At 38.1% G+C, this 27,577-nt stretch overlaps 2 protein-coding genes across 2 annotated transcripts; both read left to right on the top strand.

Moving 5' to 3' along the window:
- Positions 1 to 1,815: 1,815 nt before the first annotated feature.
- mfsd2aa (MFSD2 lysolipid transporter A, lysophospholipid a) lies at positions 1,816 to 23,398 on the top strand. Its single transcript, XM_079842595.1, has 14 exons — positions 1,816 to 2,060; positions 5,303 to 5,440; positions 9,003 to 9,127; positions 14,350 to 14,473; positions 14,904 to 14,982; positions 15,488 to 15,657; positions 15,739 to 15,829; positions 17,031 to 17,152; positions 17,594 to 17,677; positions 17,955 to 18,038; positions 18,125 to 18,237; positions 21,538 to 21,681; positions 21,820 to 21,999; positions 22,107 to 23,398. Exons 1-14 carry the CDS (start codon positions 1,971 to 1,973, stop codon positions 22,159 to 22,161), a joined length of 1,599 nt encoding a protein of 532 aa, XP_079698721.1. The 5' UTR covers positions 1,816 to 1,970; the 3' UTR covers positions 22,162 to 23,398.
- Positions 23,399 to 24,148: 750 nt separating this feature from the next.
- Positions 24,149 to 24,881, top strand: LOC307141795 (uncharacterized protein; the record flags this gene model as incomplete). Its single annotated transcript, XM_079842249.1, has 2 exons — positions 24,149 to 24,616; positions 24,699 to 24,881. The coding sequence occupies 2 exons, from the start codon at positions 24,149 to 24,151 to the stop codon at positions 24,879 to 24,881; spliced, it is 651 nt and encodes a 216-aa protein (XP_079698375.1).
- Positions 24,882 to 27,577: the final 2,696 nt, after the last annotated feature.

Below are 27,577 nucleotides of genomic sequence, written 5' to 3'. Positions count from 1 at the left end.
ACATGGACTCAAGTCTCTTATTTGGAATTTATTAAATGTATTATTTATTTTATTGCATTCATGTAAAATATTCAAAATAAAGTAATAACATATTAACATATGCATATTTTGTAAAATAAAAAGTAAAATAAATTACAGTAAAATTACTGTAAAAATTATTATACTGTAAAAATAAATTGCAGTAAGGGCATCATACTGTAAAATGAAATTGCAGTAAGGGCATCATACTGTAAAATTAAATTACGGTAAGGGCATCATACTGTAAAATTAAATTACGGTAAGGGCATCATACTGTAAAATTAAATTACGGTAAGGGCATCATACTGTAAAACACATTTACAGGTAAGCTACTGTAAAGGGGCAATTACAGTAACTTACTGGCAATAGTGCTGCCAGTAAGTTACCGCAAAAATACAATAAAATGTCTAACAGTGTACATAAATTCATCAACTAACCATTCAGAAACGTCCTGTTGCATTCTTGTTGCCACTTCTTAGTGAGTCTCTCCATCATTGTCAGACTCCGGTTTGAACATAAAAGGTTGAACAGTTTCTGACATTTTAATCAGATCTTCTAACCATAGACTGTATAAAACAATGGACATCTGTGATGTCACCCGTAGGTCTCTGAAGAGCATTTTTGAAGCCCAAAGTGGGCGGAGAGTGCATCTATGGCATCGCTTTGAAAACTGTTGTGGAGAAAAGTCATTTCTTTCTTGCAAATAAAGCTCAAGACTGAGTCAGAAGTCCAAATAAGAATTTATTGAACAAAGCAACAAAGCTGAGGTGCCTGCAGGACACCTAAATCTTCCTTTGGTCAATTCTTATACCTTTTTTTCTTATTTGTAATTTCTCAATAACCAAGTGTCACAGGAGGGCTGAATCTACCAGACAATTATGTCACCAAGTGACATAATTGTCTGGTAGATTCAGCCCTCCTGTTTGTCCACAGTTAATTTCTACATCTTTTGTCTTTCTCTCTAATTGTCGCATTCTGCTAATTGAAGGTCCACCCTTTCTCATGGGCAAAATGTAACATTCTCTGAGGACAATAAACTCTTCTGAGGCAAGAAACCTCCATGTGACATCTCATTTTTACTGGAAAAATCCCTGCACAACAATGAGTTTGAGGTGTTGACTTGGCCTCCAAATTCCCCAGATCTCAATCCAATCGAACATCTGTGGGATGTGCTGAACAAACAAGTCCGATCAATGGAGGTCCCACCTAGCAACTTACAGGACTTAAATGATCTGCTGCTAACATCTTGGTGCCAGATACCACAGCACACCTTCAGGGGTCTAGTGGAGTCTATGCTTCGACGGGTCAGGGCTGTTTTGGCAGCAAAACGGGGACCAACACAATATTAGGATAATGTCATTATGTTATGCATGATCAGTGTGTCATACATACTGTACCTGAAAACCTGCTTGCTAAAACTGTCCAGGCCAAATTCCCTCCATTGGCCTTTATCAATCATATAATCCCCATCCACTGAATTGACTCTATCACTCTCTCTCCTCTCCACCTATAACTGGTGTGTGAAGTGAGCGCACTGGTAAAAGTAATTAAATACATAAACATTCACCCCCACTCTGGCACCTTTTCGCTGACTGAGTACATTTGTGTGTAGCTGAAATATGAAAAATGTCCCACTTACTGCATGCAAATCATGAAGTGCACTAACAGCATTAAAAATTAAAACATTTTTATTTTACAGTACAGAGAAAATCCTCGTTGGAGCTTTGAATACTGTGCACATGTATCTTTCGATGCGTGACAGGGGGAAAAAGAGAAGCACGTGGGCGTGGACACTTCAGCATTCAAACGAGGCAGAAGTGAAGGCTGAACCGCTTCTCGTTTTGGTCGACCGTGGAAGCAGCATCCTGTCAAATAGTGTTTCTTAGTAAGAACGACACAAGAAAAAAACAGTGCACTCTGCTCCTGCAATAAAATTACATCTGATCAGTGTTATGGCAAGAGGAGAAGGAGCCGATCAGTTCTCATCCGGTTTGTTACCTACAGCCAAAACCCCGAATCAAGGTGGAATCAAAATTGCTATGGTAAGTAAGTTACCTGTTAGAAATTAAACTATTGATGTATATTTAGCACTATGTATTTTGGCTCCACGCACGTACTCTAAGAGAAAATGGTGGGATTAATTGATAAGGCGTGACTCGTGAGTATAGATTGATGCTGAATATAAAGATTACAGCAGCACGTGCCAGTCGCGCGCACCCGTTATCCTTTGCGGAAGAGCTTTGCTATCTATCGATGAATGACATTGATGTCGTAATTGTAAATATAGGCTAAGCCGATGATGTACATATTTGGGGATATACATATTTGTTTATTATACACACTAGCTTTACTGAGGCGTGTCTGTGAACACCGCGAAGAAAAGCCGGGTTTAAAGGGGACGTGTTAATTTACGAGTTCTTTTTGACTTGAATGAATAGTAAACCCAAAAGCAAATAATACAAAAAAATGTTATTATTTAAACCTCCGTGCTAGTCGAAATGTTTCACTTTTTCTTTCCTGTGCAAAACAATTGTTAGGTGCATGAAAACTTTGTGGTTGACCTATTCCTAAAGTTACAGACGATGTTGCACATTATTTGAATGAATAGTTTAGGCTGCTGTTATTTGTTTGCTAACTAATTTCAAAAATGTAAACTTTGATAAACTAATCTTGTCCACGATGTTGTACTATATGACTCACTGCATGATCACAGGTCAAAGAAGACTGAACTTTCACAAATCCCATTACACGGCATACAAAGTCATATGTAAATCATGTCTGTCACTGCATCAGTTCTCGTTCTCTAATTCTTTGTGTATGATTTACTCACCCTCAAGCCATCCTCGGTGTATATGACATTCTTCTTTCTGACTAAAACAATCAGAGTTATATAAAAAAAACTGTCCTTGCTCTTCCAAGCATTATAATGGCAGTAAATGGCAGCCCAAAATTTGAAGACCAAAAAAGAGTATCCATCCATCCATCCATCCATCCATCATAAAAGTAATCCACACGGCTCTGGGGGGTTAAAACGGCCTTCTGAAGCGAATCGTTAACTGGCGCAACAATGTTAACTGGCGCAACAATGTTAACTGGCGCAACAATGACGTTGGATGTAGCATAAGCGTTTTGAACCGCAAGGCGGTCTGCTGGAAGCTAGATATTTTACTTTATAAAGTTTTAAATATGGATATTTTTCTTACAGAAACCCATCAATTTACTTCAGAAGGCCTTTATTAACCCCGCGGAGCCATTTTAATTACTACTTTTATAATGGACGGATTAACTTTTTTCGTGCTTCAAATTTTGGGCTGCCATTCACTGCCATTATAAAGCTTGGATTAGCCAGGACATTATTAAATATAACTCCGATTTTGTATTTGTCTGAAAGAAGAATGTCATATACCCCTAGAATGGCTTGAGGTTGAGTAAATTATGGGATAAATAAAAATTTTGGGTGAACTATCCCTTTGTTTATTTAAGTTTCAGAAGTCTTGATGTTATTGTAAAGCACCTTGTGCAAACTGCATACTGTTAATGCAGCAATTTTCCAACAGACCTTTTTTACAAGTTTAACACACTCTGCAGACTATCTGCAGGTACTCCGTGTGTAAAGAGACTGCCGATTGAATGTGTTTGAAGTTCAAAATCTGGTCTATGTCTGGTCAGCTTTAACTGACAAAACATAGACCACGGCCATTTGTGAAGAACTAACCTTAGAGTTATCATAGTCCGATGACTGATGCTAATGCAGTAATTTATGTGTTCTGCACTAGGCAGTAAGATACAGTACACCTAGTGCACCTAGTTCAAGCGTTAGTGGTTGACCTCCCTTCAGCACGCTGAGCCATTTAAGGCAGAGCAATTGCAAGGATTTCGTTCTGAAATCATATAGAAAAGAGGAACCAATGACCATAGTTTTAATAATAATAATAAGTGAATGTGATTTATTTAGCGCTTTACTATGTACTACTATACTCCTAAAGGGCTTTACAATCATATCAGGGGATCTCTCCTCAACTACCACCAGTGTGCAGCATCCACTTAGATGATGCGACGGCAGCCACAGAACAACAGTAGCAGTGCGCTCACTTCACACACCAGTTAAAGGTGGAGAGGAGAGAGAGTGATAGAGCCAATTCAGTGGATGGGGATTATATGATTGATAAAGGCCAATGGAGGGAATTTGGCCTGGACAGTTTTAGCAAGCAGGTTTTCAAGTACAGTATGTGTGACGCACTGATCATGCATAACATTATGACATTATCCTAATATTGTGAAGGACCTCCTTTCTTTGTCATGTACTGTCACACACAAATAGGATTTAATGTGATGTGATGCAGCCTAACATAAAGCTAATGACCAAAGTAGAACTAAATAGATAGCTATATGAATGACCTAGTTGAATTGAAAAATAAATGAGAACCAAGATCTCTTAACATTGAAGCATTTTTTAACAATTCTGCCTATATTATAGGCTTTTTAAGGTTTTTTGAGGTATAAGGTGTCTTGGCACTCTTTTTTACACTTCATATAAAGCGATCGAGTCTCTTTAGAAAATTTGGACTAAACAGCTCAATTCATATGGATTAGTTTTACGATCTCGATATGAACTTTTTGAAGTGTCAAAGTGGTAGTTGCATAGCTGTCAATGGAGGGACAGAAAGCTCTCAGATTTAATAAAAAATATCTTTATTTGTGTTCCGAAGATGAACGAAAGTCTTATGGATTTGGAACTACATGAGGGTGAATAATTAATGACAGAATTACAATTTTTGGGTGAACTAACCCTTTAACTAGAATAATTCTCACAATGTGAGACCGTTACAGCTTTTTCCAGTATGAGGAAGTAGCAAAGTTTAAATGTACTGATGTTCCCATAAGCATATTAAGGCCATTAACTAAAGCACTTAACTATTAGACAAATGTGTAAGCAGTCAGATTGTTGACATTACTGTGTTATTTTAAGGGAGGACCTTAAAATGCAGGTAGAAAAGTTCAGTTTATCTGTAATGTCCCTGAATGAGCAGAATGAACTTGAGGATGAAATGCTAAAAACCTTCCAGCAGTTCTGAATGGTCTTTGATGCTGAGCCCTGGGAGCATCAGATGGAACGTCGCAAAAACACAAACAGAATCCAAAATAAATCAACTCTTCCAGTCAGGATTTTAACGCGTCCTTGTGGTGAAAAGTTCACTGGTCTCTCATGGTTCTTATTTTACTTGCTACAATGACTGTCATTGTCCGTCCTTTCATAATCTCTCTTTTTTTGTCCTCCTTTCAGCTCTCACCACAGCGGGAGAGGAAAAGAGCCCTGACTGTGTGGAGTAAGGTGTGTTTTGCAATCGGAGGGGCTCCTTATCAGATCACAGGCACCGCCCTGGGCTTCTTTCTGCAAATCTTCTTGCTTGATGTGGCACTGGTGAGTATACATGTGGGAATGCTATAACTGAATGCAGAGGATCTATACCGCAAGACCTCAACACCTTCTGATTATGAAAATAAACTGGCTCAGCTATTGTTTTTCTTACTATGTCATATCACTCCATACGATTAGATAGAATGGTGAGAAAATCATCTCTCCTTGCAATCATCAAACAAAGCAAGCGAACAGCGACCCAGAGCGCCAGGTCGAGTGCAGAAACGAGAGTGAGAGAGACAGAAAGAGAGCATGTGAGAGGGCAGAAAGCAGACATAAAGCTGTTTTCTTGCTGTGTGACTTTAACAATCCTCAGCTCCAGTTATCTTATTTAAACTCCTGCTGCCTCATTATTGTGACAGTTCCCATAGCAATAGCCAATCTGATCTCCTCATCCGAGTCAGTTGAGCAAATTAAGGATTGACATCAGATTTAGTGTTATATGGTTAAAAAACTATCGTCATTTTTATTTGTATATCGCTTTTCACAATACACATTGTTTCAAAGCAGCTTTACAAAAAAGAATTGCTAATGTTTGTAATATCTTGAGAACTTCTCCACAGCACACTTCTTGAGTCTTACTTGAGTCGAGAGCACACATGCACGGTTTGTTTGTATATCATTTTGACTCGCGCATGCCTAATGTACGACTCCTGTTAGGGCTGCAACTAACGATTATTTTGATAATAGATTAGGGATTCGTACTGGAGTCTCCGTTGTGGGAGGCAGGCGCGCTAACAAGGCCACTAAGCGTCAGCTGCTAGCATGCCTCTTGAGGCTATGGGAGTGAGGTTTACACGCACAGCACTTACTGGCCTACTTCAATTAAATTCAAATCAAATTTATTTGTATAGCGCTTTTCACAATACACATTGTTTCAAAGCAGCTTTACAGAAAGTGCATTTCATAAATGTACATTGAAAAATGTTAGAAAGAGGATATTAAAGCAAAATCTTAGAAAAAGTTAATCAATCATGTATTAATTTAGGCCATAACAACGCTGGCGTTGAGTCGTCTCTTCACAGTCGTCAGGTCGTCTCATCACAGGTGTTGTAGGGCGATAGAAGATCTGTTAAATACACTGGAGCTAAACCATTTAGGGCTTTATAGGTCAGTAGCAATACTTTGTAATTGATACGGAACTTAATAGGTAAACAGTGTAGAGATGATAAAATTGGTGTTATATGATCATATTTTCTTGACCTAGTAAGAACTCTAGCAGCTGCGTTTTGGACTAACTGTAGCTTGTTTATTGATGATGCAGGACAACCAGCTAATAAAGCATTACAGTAATCTAGTCTCGAGGTCATGAATGCATGAACTAACTGTTCTGCGTCAGAAATAGATAGCATGTTACGTAGCTTAGCAATGTTTCTAAGGTGGAAAAATGCCGTTCTTGTAACATATGAAATATGATTTTCGAAAGACAAGTTGCGGTCTAATATAACACCCAGGTCTTTTACTGTAGTGGATAAAGTGACAGGACATCCTTCCAAGTTAAAGTTGTATTGTGATAGGTTTTGTGGGCAGTTTTTTGGACCAATAAGTAATACCTCCGTTTTATCTGAATTTAATAGCAGAAAATTACACCTCATCCAGTATTTAATATCTTCAACACACGCTGTCAGTTTAGATAATTTAGCGTTTTCATCTGGTCGTGATGAAATATATAATTGAGTGTCATCAGCATAACAGTGGAAATTAATTCCATGTTTTCTTATAATATTACCAAGTGGCAGCATATATATTGAGAATAGCAGAGGGCCTAACACGGATCCTTGCGGCGCCCCATAGTCTACTGACGTTATCTTTGATTTTTCCCCATTTAGACAGACAAAATGTTAGCGGTCTGATAAGTACGATCTAAACCAGTTTAATGCCTGTCCCTGAACACCAGTGTAATTTTGAAGTCGATCTAAGAGTATTTTATGATCTATAGTATTGAACGCAGCACTAAGATCGAGTAGAACTAGTATTGAGATACAGCCTTGGTCAGAAGCTAGAAGTAAATCATTTGTGATTTTAACGAGCGCGGTTTCTGTGCTGTGATGCGGCCTGAATCCTGATTGAAATTTTTCATAGATATAATTTTCTTGCAAGAAAGAGCACAATTGGGCAGACACAACTTTTTCTAGTATTTTAGACATAAATGAAAGATTTGAAATGGGTCTGTAATTTGCTAGGTTATTATGATCTAATTGTGGCTTCTTAATGAGAGGGTTTATGACTGCCAACTTGAATATTCTTGGAACATGACCTAAAGATAAAGACGAGTTAATAATATTGAGAAGAGGCTCTTCCACTACAGGTAACAACTCTTTCAGTAGTTTAGTGGGTATTGGATCTAATAAACATGTTGTTGGTTTAGATGCAATGATAAGTTTATTTAGCTCTTCCTGTCCTATAGTTGTAAAGTGGTGTAGTAGTTCTTGAGGGGCGATAATTGAGGTTGAATCATAAGACATCATTAAAGATTGTACATTTACAATTTTGTTTCTGATGCTTTCTATTTTCTCAGTGAAGAAATTCATAAAATCATTACTACTAAACAGTAATGGAATATTTTGCTCAGGCGATGCTTGTTTATTTGTTAATCTAGCCACGGTGTTAAATAAAAACCTTGGATTATTTAGGTTATTTTCTATTAGTTTGCGGAGATGCTCAGCCCTGGCTGCTTTTAGGGCCTTTTTATAACGTGACATACTATCTTTCCACGCGATTCTAAAGACCTCTAAATTAGTTTGTTTCCATTTACGCTCTAAGTTACGAGTTTCTCTCTTGATAACATGTGTAGCACAGTTTTCTCTCTAACCTTTTTTAATCTAATTGGTGCAACAATTTCTAATGTACTAGAGAAAATGGTGCTCATACTGCTAGTCATTTCCTCTAGTTCATCTGTTTGTTTGGGTTCACTGAGCAGCTGAGACAGATCAGGTAAGCTATTTGAGAATCTATCTATAGTGGTTGGAAGGATTGTTCTGCCTGGTCGATAACGTGGCGCAACATGACAGATTTCAGCAGGTCGCAGTATGCAAGTTACCATGTAATGGTCAGTGACATCATCACTTTGCGGTATAATATCTATATCGGTTGGGTTGGTTCCATGTGATATAATTAAATCTAGTGTGTGATTAAGGCGATGAGTGGGGCAAGTGACGTTTTGCTTGACCCCAAAGGAGTTTAATAGATCTGTAAACGCAGCCCCTAACGCATCATTTGTGTTATCTACGTGTATGTTAAAATCTCCAACAATTAATGCTTTATCGACGTTGACCAATAGATCTGAGAGAAAGTCTGCAAACTCTTTTAGGAAATCAGCATAGGGCCCTACTTCCGATACATTATGTATGCAAGTAAAGTTGGATGTACTAAAAATATATTGCTGAGTGATAATATAGTTTACTTTCTGTAGGATATAAGTTACACAAACCGCTCTGTCCATCCCCGTGGGATTTTCTTAGCAATTATGTTGATTCAACCACAGAGGAATCAGTATTCGAGACTTTTAGAGAGCAATGCTGCATGTAAATCCTACAGCGACTAATGACATATTCTGTCTTTCTAGTTGGATCCCCTCAATGCTTCTGTGATCTTATTTGTGGGTCGGGCCTGGGATGCTGTGACTGATCCTACAGTTGGGTTTTTAGTAAGCAGAACTCCATGGACACGACACGGACGCATGATGCCCTGGTATGTGGCTTTTAAAAATGCACACACTGAAATGGTCCTGTAATGCAGACTTAATGTGAAATGCCCATGATGCTATTTTCTAAACTCAAAAATGAAATGGAATCAAAACTGTGTATCTACTAAGCTGAAACTGTGGGAATGGCTGGGTTTTCAGAGAGAGAAAGAGATGTATTTGAGACAGAGAAATGAGCAGTAGCCATGGTGATGGAACCGAGTCCATCTGCTACATGAGGTTACTCGAGTGAACAAGAGCGCCGCGTGGTGTCATTTCTCTGGGATTTTGCTGACTGCTCATGCATGCACTCAAATGTGTAATGATAACTATAAACCAAGATGCAAATAAAAAGGTTTCCAAAAGAAAAGGCAGTACACACACCCTCACACTCCATTAGTGGGAACTTACTGGTTCTCTTTATATAGGTTTAATTATGAAACTCTATCCAGTACTGAGAAAACGATACTCGTTGAATGTAATAAATGAGAAACCTTTTGATAAAATGAATTGAATGAATCAGACTTAGAGTGTTGTCACACCAATATTTAGTTTATGCAATATGAATACAATCATGCAAAATGAAATATAATCAAGGAGTTCAAGTGGTTCTATTTGTGAGGTGTGCATGTGTGTTTTAATGGCATGTGGAAGAACGGATGTTGAGTGCAGAAAAAACCTCTTACTTTCGGATTGGCTCTGCCGACCACACCACCAGAATTGACAAATCAGGATGCAGCATGCAGGATATATCTGAGAGCGGTTTGGTGCTGTGTCAGAGTTTTAGTTTTTTGTTTTCTGTGCACATGATGATCAGACCACCAGTGCTTCTCCAACCACAATAAGAAAATTATTACAAAAATAAAGTATAAATATTTTGCAGCCACATAGATGGGGAAATGTGGATGAAAATGACAGGATGCTTATTAATATGAAAAATTGCAGCAACAAAATTTCTTTTTACAAAGATTTGTGTATTTTAATTCAATTCTGATACATTTGTTAATAATTTAAAAAATACTTTATTTTATTTAAATAAATTGGACATTTTATTTTGACCATGTTGTCCTTCTAACAAAGAGATTTAGTCTTCCCATTCACTCAGCTCAGAAACTGAAAATCAATACTTTCTGTCAATGTATTGTAGTATCATGACAAGCATGCATTTTGATGCTAAAGTGCTGTTTTCTCGCTGTGCTAATCGTCAGATGTCTGTAGGGTGTGCACTTTAAAAACCTGATGGCATGAAGATATTAGTGCAGTTTAAGAAGTAAGGTAAGGAAGTGGAGCAAAACAGAGGACATGGCCTATATTGGACTTCTCCAGGGTGGCCACTGGCCATTCCCAGTAATAGACTGGAAGGATTTTATTTTATAGCTTCCTGTTGGGCACTTACGACGAAGGACAGAGCAGCTGCAATACCTGACTGTGATGCATCTGCAAGACAGAATCAGACATTAAAGGAACACGCCAACTTTTTGGGACTTTAGCTTATTCACCGTATCCCCCAGAGTTAGATAAGTCCATACATACCATTCGTGCCATAACTCTGTCTGACACACTCACTGCTAGCCTAGCTTAGCACAAAGACAGGAGGTAAATGGCTCCAGCTAGCCTACTGCTCAATAAGTGATAAAATAACGCCAAGATTTTCCTATTTACATGTTGTGATGTGTATAGTTACATTGGCCCTCATTTATCAAAAGTGCGTACACCAAATTTCCAGCGTACACCCAAAACCACGGTGACTTTGAGATTTATCAATATGGACGTTGGCGTACGGCACGCTCAAATCCTACGCCAGCTCAGGAGGTGGTGTACGCACGTTTTGAGTTAGTGCGAAAATGCGCAGAAAAACAATTCCTAACACCACAAAATGCACTGACAAAGATATGCTATATAATGACCCACTGTAAAAAAAACAACAACATAGTAATTATAAACTTCAGTGTTTATTTTTGTGCAACATGGACTTCAATGTTTAATTTGTGTGACTTTACCAAAGCATTTGATTTGTAGGCATATGTATTCCTCCAGTTGCGAGCCTGTGCGCTTTACCTAACGTTTCAGGGTTAGGCCTGGCAGCAGCGCACGGACTGGGACTGAAAATAATTCAGACTGACAAAATAATAAAAATGATATTATTCTTCTTCTTTTAAATAATAATAATAATAATAACAACATTCTTCTTCTAAATAACAATAAGCGTCATTAATAATAAAAATAATAATAATAATAATAATAATAAGAATCTTACAAATTGTCATGGAATTATTAATGTGAATGAATGGTACTCCACATCGCATCATCATCATCACTATTGTACACCCCAATACATGTGACGTGATACGAAATTAAAGGCTAATTGTTTCAAAACACGTGCTGTAAAATAATGCATAACTTGATCACTATTGGTCTATATTAAAGCAATAAAACATTATCACCTCTGCTGGAGTGCGCTTCTCAACCCCCACACTATTAACAGTACTCGTAATTTGGGTCCATATTTTGTTTTTGTGGGCGCCTTTAATCCCACTCTTTAAACTCTTTAAAGTTTCACTTCTTTGCCGTCTTCCGTGTGTCTAGGGCGTGGGGGAGGCAGAGGGAGACTTGAATATATAGGGGCGTGTTATTCTAATGACGATCGTTTTCATCCGCGGCATTTATCAAGGGCAGGTATTGCGTAAACCTGGATTTCAGAGGTGCGCACAGCTTCATAAATCAGGCGGTGAGAGGAGTGTAAGCATAATCTTACGCCAACATATACGCCCGTTTCTACGCAAGATTGATAAATGAGGGCCAATGTGTACTAAGACCAACGGAAAATGAAAGGTTGCGATTTTCTAGACTGATATGGCTAGGAACTATTCTCTCATTCCTGCGTAATGATTAAGGAACTTTGAGCTGAACCATGCACTTTGAGTGCAGCGGCGCAATGATATTATGCAGCACCTGATAATAGTCCCCAGGTTTCTCTGTGTAAGCAGATTGTCACGTTGTGTAGCGGACCCTGTCCAAATGATGGCCAGACTTTACTGATGTTTCATGGAGTTTATTGAAACCGTTTGATCTCCAAAAAATCCCTGTAAGAGCTGAACAAATAAAGCAAAGAATTGTGCATTAACACCTCGTACACAAACTCTCTCTCTTCATAGCATTATCATTAACATACAGCGAAATACACAAAAATACTCATTACAGATGACAGTAAACAAGAACCTACAAACCTTATGCCTTTTCGGGGGGTGCTTAACAAACTGCAAACTTTAAATCTGCCTAACCACTCCGATGAACCGCAAGCTCTCACTATCTTTCCGTAGACTACAACATCCGTCAAAATAAAAGTCCCTACTTATTAAAGGGTTAGTTCAACCAAAAATGAAAATTCTGCCATTAATTACTCACCCTCATGTCGTTCGACACCCGTAAGACCTCCGTTCATATTCGGAACACAAATTAAGATATTTTTGTTGAAAGCTGATGGCTGAGAAAGGCTTCAGATAGGCCTCCATTGGCATTCAGTACATTTACACTCACAAGACCCATAAAAGGCACTTAAAACATCGTTACAAAGTCCATCTCCCCACAGTGACTCAACAATAATTTTACGATGCGACGACAATAGTTTTTGTGCAAAATCAAAATAACACCTTTATCCAACTTGTTCTTGTCTTCCGTGTGTGCCTCCACGACGCATGCGCGAGAATATGATGCAGATCCGGCGTTCGGACACATGACCCAGAAGCGATTTGTTTACAAGCAGAGGAAGACGCGCGTGTCTAAGCTGTTGAATTCTACATTGATCGTGCTTTAGGTCTCGGCGTAGTGCTCAAAATGGGGTTAAAGTGTGCATTTCATGGATTCCCGAATCCCGGCGCTACGTCATATTCTCGCGCATGCGTCGTGGAGGCACACACGGAAGACAAGAACAAGTTGGATAAAGGTGTTATTTTGATTTTTTGTTTGCGCACAAAAACTATTGTCGTCGCATCGTAAAATTATTGTAGAGCCACTGTGGTGAGATGGACTTTGTAACGACGTTTTAAGTGCCTTTTATGGGTCTTGGTGTAAATGTACTGAATGCCAATGGAGGCCTATCTGAAGCCTTTCTCAGCCATCAGCTTTCAACAAAAATATCTTAATTTGTGTTCCGAATATGAACGAAGGTCTTACGGGTGTCGAACGACATGAGGGTGAGTAATTAATGACAGAATTTTCATTTTTGGGTGAACTAACCCTTTAAGACAGATAATGCAGACCTATTTAAACCTATTTAAACACACAGAAATGTCAAAAATGTACACAAAAAGCAAATTATAAGATAAATCACAATGAAGTCTGTTACACGTTGGTTATGTTGATGGAAGTTAGCCTATTTTCAGGTGCTGCATAATATCATTGCGCCGCTGCACCCATGGTACGGCAGTAAAATTCCTTGATCATTACGCAGGAAGGATAGTATAGTTCCTAGTCATATCGGTCTAGAAAATCACAACTTTTATTTTCCGTCGGTCTTCGTACACAATGTAACTACACACATCACAACATGTAAATAGGAAAATGTTGGCATTGTTTTGACAATTATTGAGCAGTAGGCTAGCTGGAGGCATTTACCTCCAGTCTTTGTGCTAAGCTAGGCTAGTGGTGGGTGCGTCGACGTGACTGGGACTGTTTATTCAGAACTCTCAGACACGAAAAAAAGAAACTTGCGCTAACAGCACAGCGCTCTCAACAACTCTCAATTCTACATTTGCGAAATTATGAGTATACAATAGAGCAAATTGTGTGGAATACTGTATCCCAAAATGCATTGTGCCCAACGCCAAATCTGTTTTTCTCTCCTGCTGTACACACTGCTGTCATAAAGAAACTGAAATCGAAAGTTCAGACTGACAAAGTGGTCTGTGTTTGCCTTGTACACTCTCTGATGGGATTATTGGCCAGAGCATTGGAATGAGATGGTGTGATTAGAAATCCTTTTCATGCCCTGCCAAACTAGACATAGAATGAGGTTCACGAACTTCACACTCCTTACCTCACTTAACCTCATACAGATGAGTTAATACACACATACACAGCCCTTGTGACCGTATTCCCCTCAAACGAGCAGAGATGCTGTGTGGGATTTTTTCTACTGTAAAATTGAAAGCTGAACCTCTGTAACAGGCCTCAGTAATGATGGTACCCATTAGATGATGGTGATGTTGACGGTGGCCTTCTCTCTCTGCAGGATTCTGGTGTCCACCATACCAGCTGTATTGTGTTATTTCCTGATATGGGTGGTTCCACCTATAGAGCAGGGAAAGATAATGTGGTACCTGCTCTTCTACTGTCTCTTCCAGACTCTCCAGACAGTTAGTACATTTAGTACATTAGTACACACATGTATAGTTGTTGAGGAATTAAATGTAACATGATATGATGCTATACTATTTACATTCATGCATGACAACTATTTGTTAATGCATTTCTCGTAGTAATAACTTTTTGATCGAAATGTTTATGCTTAAATGTTTTAAATTAGGTAGAAATGTCCTTTAAACTCATCTTTTAATTCTAAAACTAATAATGACATTTTTTTAAATATTATGGATGAGTAGGACTGCATAATGAAGGAAAAACCGCACCCGTGGGATCTCCTTCAATTCTGTTTAAATCGCATATGACTTGTGAATGACTTTATTGTATAGTAAAGTTAGTGAATAATAATTGCATTGTTACTTTGCATATTTATGGCATTCTGTCATGAGCCAGTAATGAGTATCTGTGTTTGTGTGTGTAAAGTGCTTCCATGTGCCGTACTCCGCACTGACCATGTTCATCAGCACTGAGCAGAGGGAACGGGATTCAGCCACAGCGTACCGTAAGAGCATTTACACAATTTAATGCTTTACTATTGCAATTAGCTACATAATACACACAGCAAACACATTATAACTGTAGAATACACTACCATTTGGTTGTTCGTAAGATTTTTTAAAATGTCTCTTATGCTCACCAAAGTCACGTTTAGTTGCTCAAAAATATTTCACAGTATTATTGTGAAATGTTATTACCATTTAAAATATTTTTTCCTATATTAATATATTTTAAAATGTAATGTATTCCTTTGCTTAATTTCCAGCAGCCATTACGTCAGCATGATCCTTCAAAAATCATTTTAATATGCTTAATTGGTGCTAAATAAAAACTTTTATTCCCAGCATAAACAATCTGACTTTTTTGAGTGACTTGTTTTCTGTTGTTGTTTTCTCTCTCTCTCTCTCTCTCTCTCTCTCTCTCTCTCTCTCTCTCTCTCTCTCTCTCTCTCTCTCTCTCTCTCTCTCTCTCTCTCTCTCTCTCTCTCTCTCTCTCTCTCTCTCTCTCAGGCATGACTGTAGAGTTGTTTGGTACAGTAATTGGCACCGCCATCCAGGGGCAGATTGTGGGCATGGCCAACGTCCCCTGCATTAACAACACATTCCCAAACAACAGCTTCAATCACTCAGTGCATGGCAACAACTCTCAGATCTTAAGGGACAACAAAATATTTAATGAGGTGAGAGGAGGCAGAGGATGGTTTCAAATTTCATCTATATTCTGCATATGAATAATCATCATATCTTTCTCTCTTTTACAGAGGTGTGCATATATGATTGCATCTGCAGTCATAAGTTTGATCTACATTCTGTGTGCTGCTGTGCTGTTTTTTGGAGTAAGAGAGCAGGACAGTGAGTTATTTCCCTTTGCCTACCCTACACATTCACGTTATTCTCACAGTGCAAAATATGGAATATAAAAAACAAATAAAACAGTAAGGCCATGAGCTACAGGGATTTTACAGCACAGGTAACAGTGATTGGAATGTTCAGCATAGTTATATGAATGTGTTTCAATGTGTTCAATGTATTTATTGATTAGAACCCTTATTGTAAAGTATAACTTGTATAATGAAATATTCAATAAATTGTACCAGTTATTAATAATAAATTGAACAATTCTTCTGTCGAGTTTATATAGTAGGCTAACTCGGGTATTCCCAATCTTTTTTTGTCAAACCTTGACTTAAAATATCCTTAAAAGTCCCTCCTGAGATACAGATACGCTGTACCGAGTCTTTCCGAATAAAACAGAGCGACTGGAGGCGTATCATGTTGGCGGAGCTAAAGAGACAGTATCTATTGAGTTGAGAGTGTCTGAAAGCTGTGACATCCTTAGAAAACGTGGGAAAAGATCTGAGTTTTTGGAACACTGTCATGCGCGAGTTTTACAACATTTGTGTGCGTTACTCATGGTTTATGAGGACATGGGGGTTTATAGACTATTGTATATGACTTAGCAGTAGCAAGCGGAATGGTTTTGCACGTCAGACTAGTGCGTGTTACATAGAAAAACACTGGAATAGTAGCGCATTTGAATGAAGAAGCGTGCTTTGTGTGAACAGTTTACTAGGTTTAATATGAAATAATTCATTTAGTTCAACATATTTTCCCACTCTTTGTGAATTGTTGTTTGGAGTGGCTTTACAATAAACAGACACCTATAGTGGTCAGCTAAACAAATGTATTTAAACACACACCATACGTTGCATGCTCCATTGATAAATTAACTAGCATAACTCAGTATGCATGAAATAGCATTATACCTCCCCCTTTAACACATTCACATGGTTATGGTTCTCTGATATTTTATCTTTTTATTAAATGTGTTTATATTTTAAAATGATTTATTTTCATTTTACATTTTGTATGATTTATTCGCTTTTCATCAATTCACAAACCCCATGTAGTTCCCTCATGAACCCCTAGGGGTTCGCAAAACCCCAGTTTAGGAAACCATGGTCTAACTGTAGGCCGTTTACAGTCACCAAAAAAGCTTTTTATTAACATTGAATGTATATTTTGATGCATTTATTGACTTTTTTTTTTTCAGATCAGGGGGGTTTAAAAGCACAGAAGCGTGTGTCATTTCAGACCGGTCTGCGGCTGGTAATGGGTCACGGGCCGTATGTTAAACTGGTGCTGGCCTTCCTCTTCACTTCTCTGGCCTTTATGGTAATAAAAAACACTTTAGAGATGCATGTTTGGAAATGCTGAACTGTACTTATTTGAATTCCTCATTTATGATGAGAGATATCCCAGATTACACATTGTTAAAAGGCAAAAAAAAATATTTTAACTGACAATTTCTCAGGCCATGAATGTCTGTGATAATATGTATAGGTCAAAGCAGTTTCTAGAACTGACCACGTCACAGCTCTGTTACAGAGATGGGCTATGTGTGTTTAAACAAAGTGAGCCACAAAGAGAGAGAGGCTGCCATGCAAGAGATTAGGTTTAGAATCACAGTCCGCATTAGGACAGGTCTGCGGTCAAAAGTAAAGTTCAGAATAGGTTTGAGATTGAAGTTGGGTTTGAAATGAAGACACTGTATGGACAATGATCATCAATCGTTTGAAAGAATCTCATTTCGTCTGTCTGTTTTTTCTTTGTCAGCTGCTGGAGGGAAATTTTGCTTTGTTCATCAAGTACACGCTGGGATTCAGAGAGGATTATCAGAACATCTTACTGGTCATTATGGTGAGAGTGTTTTCAACCAACCCTTTTGAATAAGTGTTTTTTACGCTTCTAAATTGTCTGGCTTCGTGTTATAAGAGCACTCTCGGGTTTGGATGAGGTTAGCATTCTCCATAGTGATGAAAGACATTTATTTCTATTTAAAAAGCAGCATGACTTTGAGGCGACCGATGAAAAGACTAGTTTTAACTTCAGCAGTGTGTGCAGTCTTGCATAATATGGTAATGAGGTTTTGTAGTGGTCAGATGTAAACACTTGTTTGTGCGATTTGTCTTCCCAGCTGTCTGCCACTCTTACTATTCCCATGTGGCAGTGGTTCCTATGCCGGTTTGGGAAAAAGACTACTGTATACATCGGCATCACAGTGGGTATCTGATTCTCCTGTAAAATTAGCGAGAGCTGTGTGTGAGGGCAGTGATGATAAATTGTGTGTGTGTGTGTGTGTTTTAGTGGGCGGTACCCTTCATGATCCTGGTGGTGTGTGTAAACAATAGTCTCATCGTGTCCTACATCGTTTCCGTCGCAGCTGGTGCCAGTGTGGCAGTGGCCTTCCTCCTGCCCTGGTGAGTGTTTGTCTGTGGTGCACATAACTGGAAATATTCAGTTCTGTTCTGATACTTTAGATTCAAGTTTTTTTGTTTTTTTTAAAACTTAGAAATATTTTGTAATGAACAGAGGAGAGAGATATAGGTAGGTTTGGCATTAGTTAGTTGTGAGAAATTAAGTGAGTATTTCAGGATGTTTGCTAGTTGAGATCTAAAGAAAGCATCTATAACAAAAGGCTGTTAGAAACATGACTTTACTTTTTTTTTTAAAAACTCAATCATTGGGGAATATTTACATGCAGGGCCTAAAATTAACACCCGGCAAGCGCCAAATGTGAGTAAAAATTGGCATTGGGGCGTATATGAAATGGTGTCAATCACCAGTTGGCCGGCCATTTTTAATTCTAACAATGCAATGTTGTGAGAAAGCAGCGTCTCAGACAGCCCGTGAATACTGAAATAAGCTCTGTTTCACGTCTTCTTGTTCACACATAATTATGTAAAACAAAATAGGCCTGTCTCTGCGAGTATCCTAGTAAACAGTCAGTTATGGCTTAACTAAATGTAAAAACAGTTGAGAGAGACAAGACATGTGTATCAGTATATTGGATCCATGCATTAGGTTTTAAAGTGACAGCAGCCTAATAATCCTGCTGCTGTCTGTGTTTTTAATGTTAATCAAACAAAGGAAAAAGAAAAAATCATCCCTCACTGCTCTTCACTAAATAACTTTTGTAACTTTAATAAGGATGAATCTTTTTTCATTTATACAGTGAAGACTATCTAGTTACTTATTTATTAGATTACTTTTTTCACTGTCTCTACCTGAAAACTACTGTAACTTGTATTTAAAGGGATTGGCGGCGCCATTTTGTTTGCATTCTAGGTCGATGACTTAGAAAGGTTGCACTCGGCAATCAACTGGGGCTACCCGTAGCCACAACACAACTCGAAAAATTTTCAGAGTTAAACAAGACCAATTAATTGCTTTGTAATTGCATTTAAAACACACGTGCACACAAACACACACACATCCACGCTTAATCAGCTGTAATGTTACATTAGGGTTGACTTGCCTAACTTGTCACCTGATTCCGATTCGGCAGGCCTGCACTCTCCCTGGGTGAATCCGAAATCGCCCCCTAAACCCTCATTCACTATTCCCTACTTTTGTCCACTAATACAGTTCACTTGAAGGAGTGAATGAAAACAAGTACGTGAATGCGTGAAGTTGGACAGCCGCAGTGTGTATATCGGCTGTACACTCGTTATAGCGGTGCAATGTGGGATTGAATGAGTGCACTCAATTTTCGGATTCAGCCCCTGTCGTGGAGACTGACGAGGGCAGCCCATAACACATCTCGATTGATACAGAGCAGTCTGTCAGATATGTGTGTGTGTGTGTGTGTGTGTGTGCGCGCACCGATCTGTTTGTGTGTGTGAGTTTGTGTGCCCATGTGTTTTAAATGCAATTACAAAGCAATTAATTGGTTTTATTTAACTCTGAAACAATTTTCGAGTTGTGTTGTGGTAAAAATAGCTACGGGTAGCCCCAGTTGATTGCCGAGTGCAACCATTCTACGTCATCGACCTAGAACGCAAACAAAATGGCGCCGCTCATGGTCCAAATATATAATGGATTTTTTAAATAACGTAGATATTTCATGGGTTTTCTACTACATATTTCAGTAAGAGACATAATTTATGTTAAATTAAGCCATACAAGTCTTAACTCCAGGGGATCTCTTTAATAATGATTTAAATGTATATTAGTCAGGCTAGTAGTTTTAGCTGTGGTATCAAAATTGGAGTAGAGAATTGTGAATTTTCATTGACATCTAAAATTTTGGTGTCATAACTGCCATTTCATGGCTGGTAAAAAATATTTATGGGCGGTAAATTTTCTTAACACAATCGTCAGGTTTTGTTCGATTAAAACCAACCCTGATGCAATTGCTCTGTTAGTGCGGTTTGTTTGAACGTGTGCTGCCATCTGAACCTTTGTGCACACCAAACAACTGGCCTGAGACTGCTGATATAAATATGGGTATCAGTCTACTTCCAAACAAACTCTGGTGCGGTTTGAATGAAATATGAATGCAACACGAACCTGTATCATGTAAACAAACCAAACACCGGACAGGATGTCACAAGATGTGACCCTTAAAAGGACAAAATGCTCCAGCATATCTGTTTTTTTTCTTCTTGTCATAGTCACAATGTTGCCCATCACAGTTTGGAACAGGCATCAGAACTCCTCGCAGCAGATTTACGTTTGTGTGTGTGACAAGGGATTCTTGCCACTGTTTTGACTCCTTTACACATTTTATTAGCTCTTCACGAGTTGTCAGCTCCATCATATACCATCATATGTTGTTTATGCACATACAACGAGCGCATCCAAATCAATGCTGTTGGCTGGGCTGTAAAAATGTATTTATTTTTTTATCTTAGGTTCGTTGTTAAAAATGACATTGTGAAAGCTAAGTGAACCAGGACTAAATGTATAATTTTCTTTTTTGGTCCAGACCAAAGGAACTGAACTACAAGTGTGAACACACCCTAAGTCACCGGCCATTGGCAGGTTCATTTTAGGCCCTGTTTACATGTATACATTCGGCAGACACTTGCAGGTATTCATACATGGGAATCAAACTCATGACATTGACGTTGCTAGTGGCATTCTCTAATATGAACATAAATGAGTTGTTTATACAAATAAGTCTTGTTTGGCTGGAAATTATTCACATTTTCTGTACGGTATTCGAACATTTTTAAAGGGTTAGTTCACCCAAGAAAATTCTTTCATTAATTACTTACCCTCATGTCGTTTGACACCCGTAAGACCTCCGTTCATCTTCTGAACACAAATTAAGATGTTTTAGTTGAAATCCAATGGCTCAGAAAGGCCTCCATTGGCACAATGCACTTTACACTTTACACTCTCAAGACCCATAAAAGGTACTAAAGACGTTACAAAGTCCATCTCACTACAGTGGTTCTACAATAACTTTATGAAGCGACGAGAATCGTTTTTGTGCGCAAAAAAACCCTAAATAACGACTTGTATAGTGATGACCGATTTCAAAACACAGCATCATGAAGCTTCAAAGCGTTATAAATCAGTGAGTCGAATCATGATTGCCAATCTTCTGAAATCACGTGACTTTGGCGATCCAAACCGCTGAATCGACTCACTGATCCATAAGTTGATATATCTAACAAATCTGATCCTATGGACCAATATATGAGAGAGAGTGAATATAAACATTCAATTCCAAGTACATCATTTCAGACATAAAGGTGCTTCTGTTTCAGGTCCATGCTTCCAGATGTGGTAGATGATTTTAAAGTCCAGAATCCTACCTCTCAAGGCCACGAAGCTATTTTCTACTCCTTCTATGTTTTCTTCACCAAATTCGCCTCTGGAGTGTCGCTTGGAGTATCGACACTAGCATTAAGGTAGCTCTTCCTCTTCGTGTCTGTATTAAAAAGCCCTTTCATGGGTTTTTTGACAACAGATCATGATCTAGGTTTACATTCCTGACCTTCATATTTCATTTGCTCATGTTTAGGTTATTCTGCTTTCCGTCTCTTTAGCTTTGCAGGTTATGTCACGGGCGTTTGTGTTCAGTCTGATTCTGTGAATCTGACGTTGAAGATGTTGGTCTCGGCTGCTCCTGTCTCGCTTATAGCTCTGGGCCTGCTCGTCTTTAAAACATATCCCATTGATGAAGAACGCAGGCAGAACAACAACAAACAGCTACAGTTGCGCTTGCGGTAGGACATGGTCTTTTTGGGTCAAAAAAAGTCCTGAATACCACTTTAGTCATGTCAGTAATTCTTACGGTTGAAAATAATACTATTTTATTGTTTCTCACCTGCAGGAGTGAAGAACAAGAGTCTGAGATGGAGGCATTGAAGCCTGATATCACAGCATGAAATACCAGCGTGACTGTTCCCGCTCTGGCCTAAAGAGGGCGCCAACATACATCTTAACCACTGCATTGAGGGAAATCTATCAACTGAACTTTCAGAGACACAACTTCCCTCACTCAGTTGGTTAACTGGGCCAATAAAGGATGGAGGCGAACCCTTATACATCTGCACTACTGTTATCCTAGCTACATGTTTATACAACCATAACAAGTATTTGCTGCTTTTAGTAACAGTTACAGCTCTCCCTGGTCAACAAAGGGAGACTTGTAAGATAATTATGAGGTTCCTACCATCTACTAATACATTTTGTTGCAACACTTTTTTCTCTCTCTCTCTCTCTCTCTCTCTCTCTCTCTCTCTCTCTCTCTCTCTCTCTCTCTCTCTATTTTGGTTTTTGAATGTAAAGGAAATGTTAAGTTGCAGTTGTTTCTCAATGTGGTGAAGAATTGTTGGTTTGTTTTTGCACTGAGGTAAAATATTTAGAATAGAACAACTTATCTTTCCATTTCTTTAAAAAAAGACCTGAAATCATTGTGCTTGTGTGGGGCACTTTATTAGCCTGAGGAAGATGACACTTTATTTTTTATGGTTCTGTATTTATTTATAGTGCCTTATATGGAGTAAGAAAATGAAGAGCTTTTCTTAAAACCAGATCAAATGAGATTATAGTATTTCACACAAGTAAAAATCTACAACAGTCACAGCTCATGGGATTTTCTATTACCTATATCTGTGCAACTGTGCCAAAGAGTCAGTAACTGACTAAAGGAACGTTTAGATGGAAAATGTTGTTCAGTGGTACATTTTTCCAACATGAAATGTAAGTATTCCTGTACGTTTATGTTTTTTTTTTCTGTGATAAAAAAGTGATTGTGCACATAAAGCAGACTGTGGATACTAGTGACTGAATTTAAAGATGGTACTGTAAGGTTTTCTTCCATGCTCTGAGATCCCCAGTGATCTGGGCGATTATGGGTCATGTGCTAAATAGCTGTCTGTAATGTTATAGACCTCCAGTTTACTTCTCTCTGTAAATGCTGAGATGAAATGCAAAAATGTCTGTTAGGCAGAACAAAGAGGCTGTAGACTTTTTAGTTTTTTTTTGTTAAAACCACAAATACCACCAGAATAGGCATTAATACGTGTATACATTATTCGGTGGCCTTTATAAAAACACTGACATCATTGTGTATTTATATTGTGCTTATTAAACGTGTATTGCAAATACTGACAAACATTCAAAAAATGTATTTAATTTATGTAATCGGACGGGGGTTGGAGTTTCCTTTTTACAAAAAAAAAAAATAATATATATATATATATATATATATATATATATATATATATATATATATATATATATATATATATATATATATATATATATATCTTTGCTGATATTTTTTAATTATATATAGTGGCCAAAAGTGTTATCCATGATGGAAGTTTGTTTTTAATGACCCTACAAGATAGATTAAATAATCAAAATATGAGGAACATGTTTTTTTAAACATAAGGGAAGAACAAAACTAAATTTGGTTAAGGTATTTATCAAGCTAGAGCATAGAAAAAAAGCATAGGCTACATTGATTACTATAATCAATCAGCTATTAATATTTTGTTGGTTCTCTCTTGTTTTTGCACAATTTGCATGTTTCGTTGTGTTAACACAAAACTGACTCCAAGCACAACTACGCAATATTCTTACGATGTCTTTATTTTTAAATTATTGAATAAAACGAGAATAAATCAATTTTCCTAGGCCGGCCATCACTTGTGGCCATGAGGTGATTGTTTGGGCGCCATTTCTTCGACCTCGTGGCGCCCTCTAGTGACCAATGCGGAGCAGTGCGAGCGGAAATCAATTACAAATCAGACCAATCACATCTAATCACCAGCCGACCCTTTCTCAAAAGGCCTTTTGATTGTTTAGTTTCCACCTGTTGCATAAAGGATAGGTAAAGCATAAGCAAAACAGAGCATTAATAATATGAAAGTAAACAGCATTACACGCCTAGTTCTGGGTTCGATTCTTGTCATTTTCTCCAGATCGACATTGCTGAATAGTGGCTCATCTTTATCAGATGAGAGTGTCGATCGCCCACGAACAGCACGCGAGATGCGCCGTGGGAAACCTCTAGTGCGCCATTCGTTCACAACCACGCCAGACTTGACGCGCCAGAGACCGGCGCCTGTCCTGCGTTACCGTGGCCTAACACCTGCGACGAGGATCCCACCTGGAGAACATTACCTGCCCGATTTCACCCGCCTCCCGGACGTGTCGGTGACTTGCTTGAGAACCAGTTTCGTCTTAAGGGTGAAGAAGGTTTTCTACGGTTTCTCTGCCGTCGCAGAGGAGCTGACGCTCGGAGAAACCTGCAAGAGCAACGGGGTCCTTGAGCCGCATAAAGACATGCTCTTCACATACGCGATCGCGGACTGTCAGGGAGAAAAGCAGGTGATCGTCATTTCAAAAGAATCTTGATGAACCGGTCTATAATCATTTCCAAATAATTACATGACTTATCTCCAACTGAAAGGTGTTTCCTGATCACGTAATTTACAAGTATGTCCTTCATTACCTGCCACTATCACAACGAAACCCACTCATGAGACACAGAGTGAATGTGGGCGTGGAGTGTCGCTATAAAAGGTATAGTTTACAAGTATGTCCTTCACTACCTGTCACTATCACAATGAAACCTACTCATGAGACCGAGTGAATGTGGGCGTTGAGTCGATTAACTCAGAGGAGCCATAGAAAAAGAGAGTTGCGACAGTCTTTGATCTCGCCGCCACGTGGTCTCACAGGCCCGTAGCCAGCCTAGTGAAAAGGGGGTTCTTTTTTTCCAAAAAGTGGACCTATTTCACATCATATTTACTACAATGTTGTTAAATTACTAACCAAGATCATGTACCATCTTTTTCAGTTCAAACAGTTATTTGGCATGGTTAATCAAAACTTCCCCACAAAGTTGAAATCACAAATTCATGTGACAGAACTAGAAGAAGTTTTGAAGAAGTTACTAAATGTACATTTGTAGGATCACAAACCTATAATTGGTCCGGAAACAAAGGTGCTTTAATTACTTGGCCTATACTATGCAAACACACAGTTAGTGGGTATATAATCAGGTAGTTACATTTTGATTTCTCTGATCTACATATGTGCATTTTAAGATGTTTGAAGGCCAAAAAAAATTGAGAAATCGCTTTAAAACTAAGTCAGTGAGCAGTAAATTATTTGTCAATTCCTGCTCTCTCCTCATCTCACTCTTTTTCTCTCATTCTCCTGATCTTGCCCTCTCTTTCCCTACTAAAGCAGTCAACAAAACATAGGGTCAATTAATATTTCAAATATTTTTTTATGAATCACTTTCTAAGATTATTTTTATTTATTATTACCTTTATTTAACCAGAAAAAAACTCATTGAGATTAAAAATCTCTTTTCCAAGAGCGTCCTGGCCAAGACAGGCAGCAGCACATTTAACAAGGTGAATTGTTAAAATTAAATTCATATTGTGAATTTATAATTCACAATATGTACACATTCATTATTAATCGTATGCATTATATGAAGAAAACGGATTCGTTAATGTTTCTTGTCCTCTCACATTGACAGTTGCTTATTACATTAAATCACGTAAATTATATACGTATTTATATAGCCCTACCTATTTTAAATTAAAAATGGCAAAATTAGACAAAGGTTTATTAGTTTGCCTGATTATTTTTATCGGTAGTTTAACATTTAATTCCTAAAACAGCTGCCAAATATGAAATGTTTAGTTTAGCTACATGCATCTTATCTCGCACTGTATGAGCGTTCAACGGAAGCGTCACGCTGGAATTTGCGCTCCGCATCGTCAGTGAACATAAAGCCCCCCTACTTTGTTTTGATTGGTCCTCTTAAATGTTTTGACGTTGACGAGTGGTGACAGACCGCAGGCAGCTCAGATGAGAAGATCATGGTGCTGTGCAATATCTGCTGCATTAAAGTAATACTATAGGCAATTATTTCACAACATTTATAGCCTACACATCGGAAAAATACAGAGGTCCGGATTCGAATTATTGGCCGTCATTACTTAAAATAACACCTGTTTATTACAAAAAAAACAGACTTAAATTCTGGACCTTTGGCAGTTAGGGGTGGTTCGTTCGAATCCCCCCTGCCTACGGGCATGTCTCGTGGTTCAGAGCTCTCAATAGTTCCAAACAACTCTGCGCTATCAATCTGTTTGAATAGGATTAAGCAGGACAGTCAGCAGTTTCACTATATTTGCAGTAATTTCTGGTAACACAATTGTGCATCGTCTTCGACTAGGCTTTACAGTAGCATTTTATTCTGGGGAGAGATAAAGAAGAGACAACGTTAATGTTTTTTTTTTTTAGTTATCTGATTTTATTTGGGTCATGTGAGTGTATGATTTTACAGCGTTGAGTGTTGTAGCCTATCATGGTCATTTCTGTTGAAAATAATAAGTCATATGCTATGTTTATTTTACCAGGAATGAGAATCCATATCGATTAAAACAAGTTTTATACAATCTCTAAACGCTGAATGAATTTTAGTGCAAGTTTACGTTTTACACAAATCTTCCCATTATCTTCAATTCTTATCATAACAAACAAAGCACAGAAACGATTCAAATAAAGATTTATTGTGAAGTTTAGTCAGAAGTTTTTTTTTTCATGAGTGTCTGATTTTTCCCTACAATTAGCCTATATATTTATTCTAATAGATATTTTAATGTTATAATAGTGATGTGGTGATCTATAAAAATTCATCCGAAAAAATGGCTAATGAGCCAATAAGTGTTCGTCTTCCGCCATCTACTGGTTAGTGGTCATTTATTTTATCATTTCAATGTTGTTGACGTCCAAATGTTATTTTATGATACTTGCATAAGCATACACAACAGGTGAATATAAAATTATTCTAGCTAGCATATACAGAATTTAACCCAAGAAAGAAGTTTTAAATAGTGTTTAAAAAAAACAGGGCAACCAATTTAATTAAACTCTTTTTGTCCAGGCCGCTATACATTATTCCTTGAATGGGCTGACTTCATAGAAACGCATTCGACAGAGATCTCGGAGAGACTAAAAACAGTTGAAATATGACCGATAGCATCTGGATATAGTAGCTGTTGCAGTGCTGCTCACGTTATCTAACTGCATTTAGAGTCTAACGATCTATTATATAACAATAAACATTAACTCTAGCGCTTTATAAAATACCACTTCTATTATTATTCCTGAGAGGTCAACTAACGCCATAAAATCTCTAAATATGCATTAATTTCATCAATTGGCCAGCGAGTGTGCTTGAGATGCACTGAAATGAATGGGGTTCAATGCTGGAACTCTTGGTTGTTTGGAACTATTGGTCGCTCCGTGACACACTTTACTTCC

This window comes from Gobio gobio (assembly GCF_949357685.1).
Source record: "Gobio gobio genome assembly, chromosome: 18".
Taxonomy (NCBI): domain Eukaryota; kingdom Metazoa; phylum Chordata; class Actinopteri; order Cypriniformes; family Gobionidae; genus Gobio; species Gobio gobio.
This window is presented reverse-complemented; position numbering and strand designations above follow the sequence as displayed.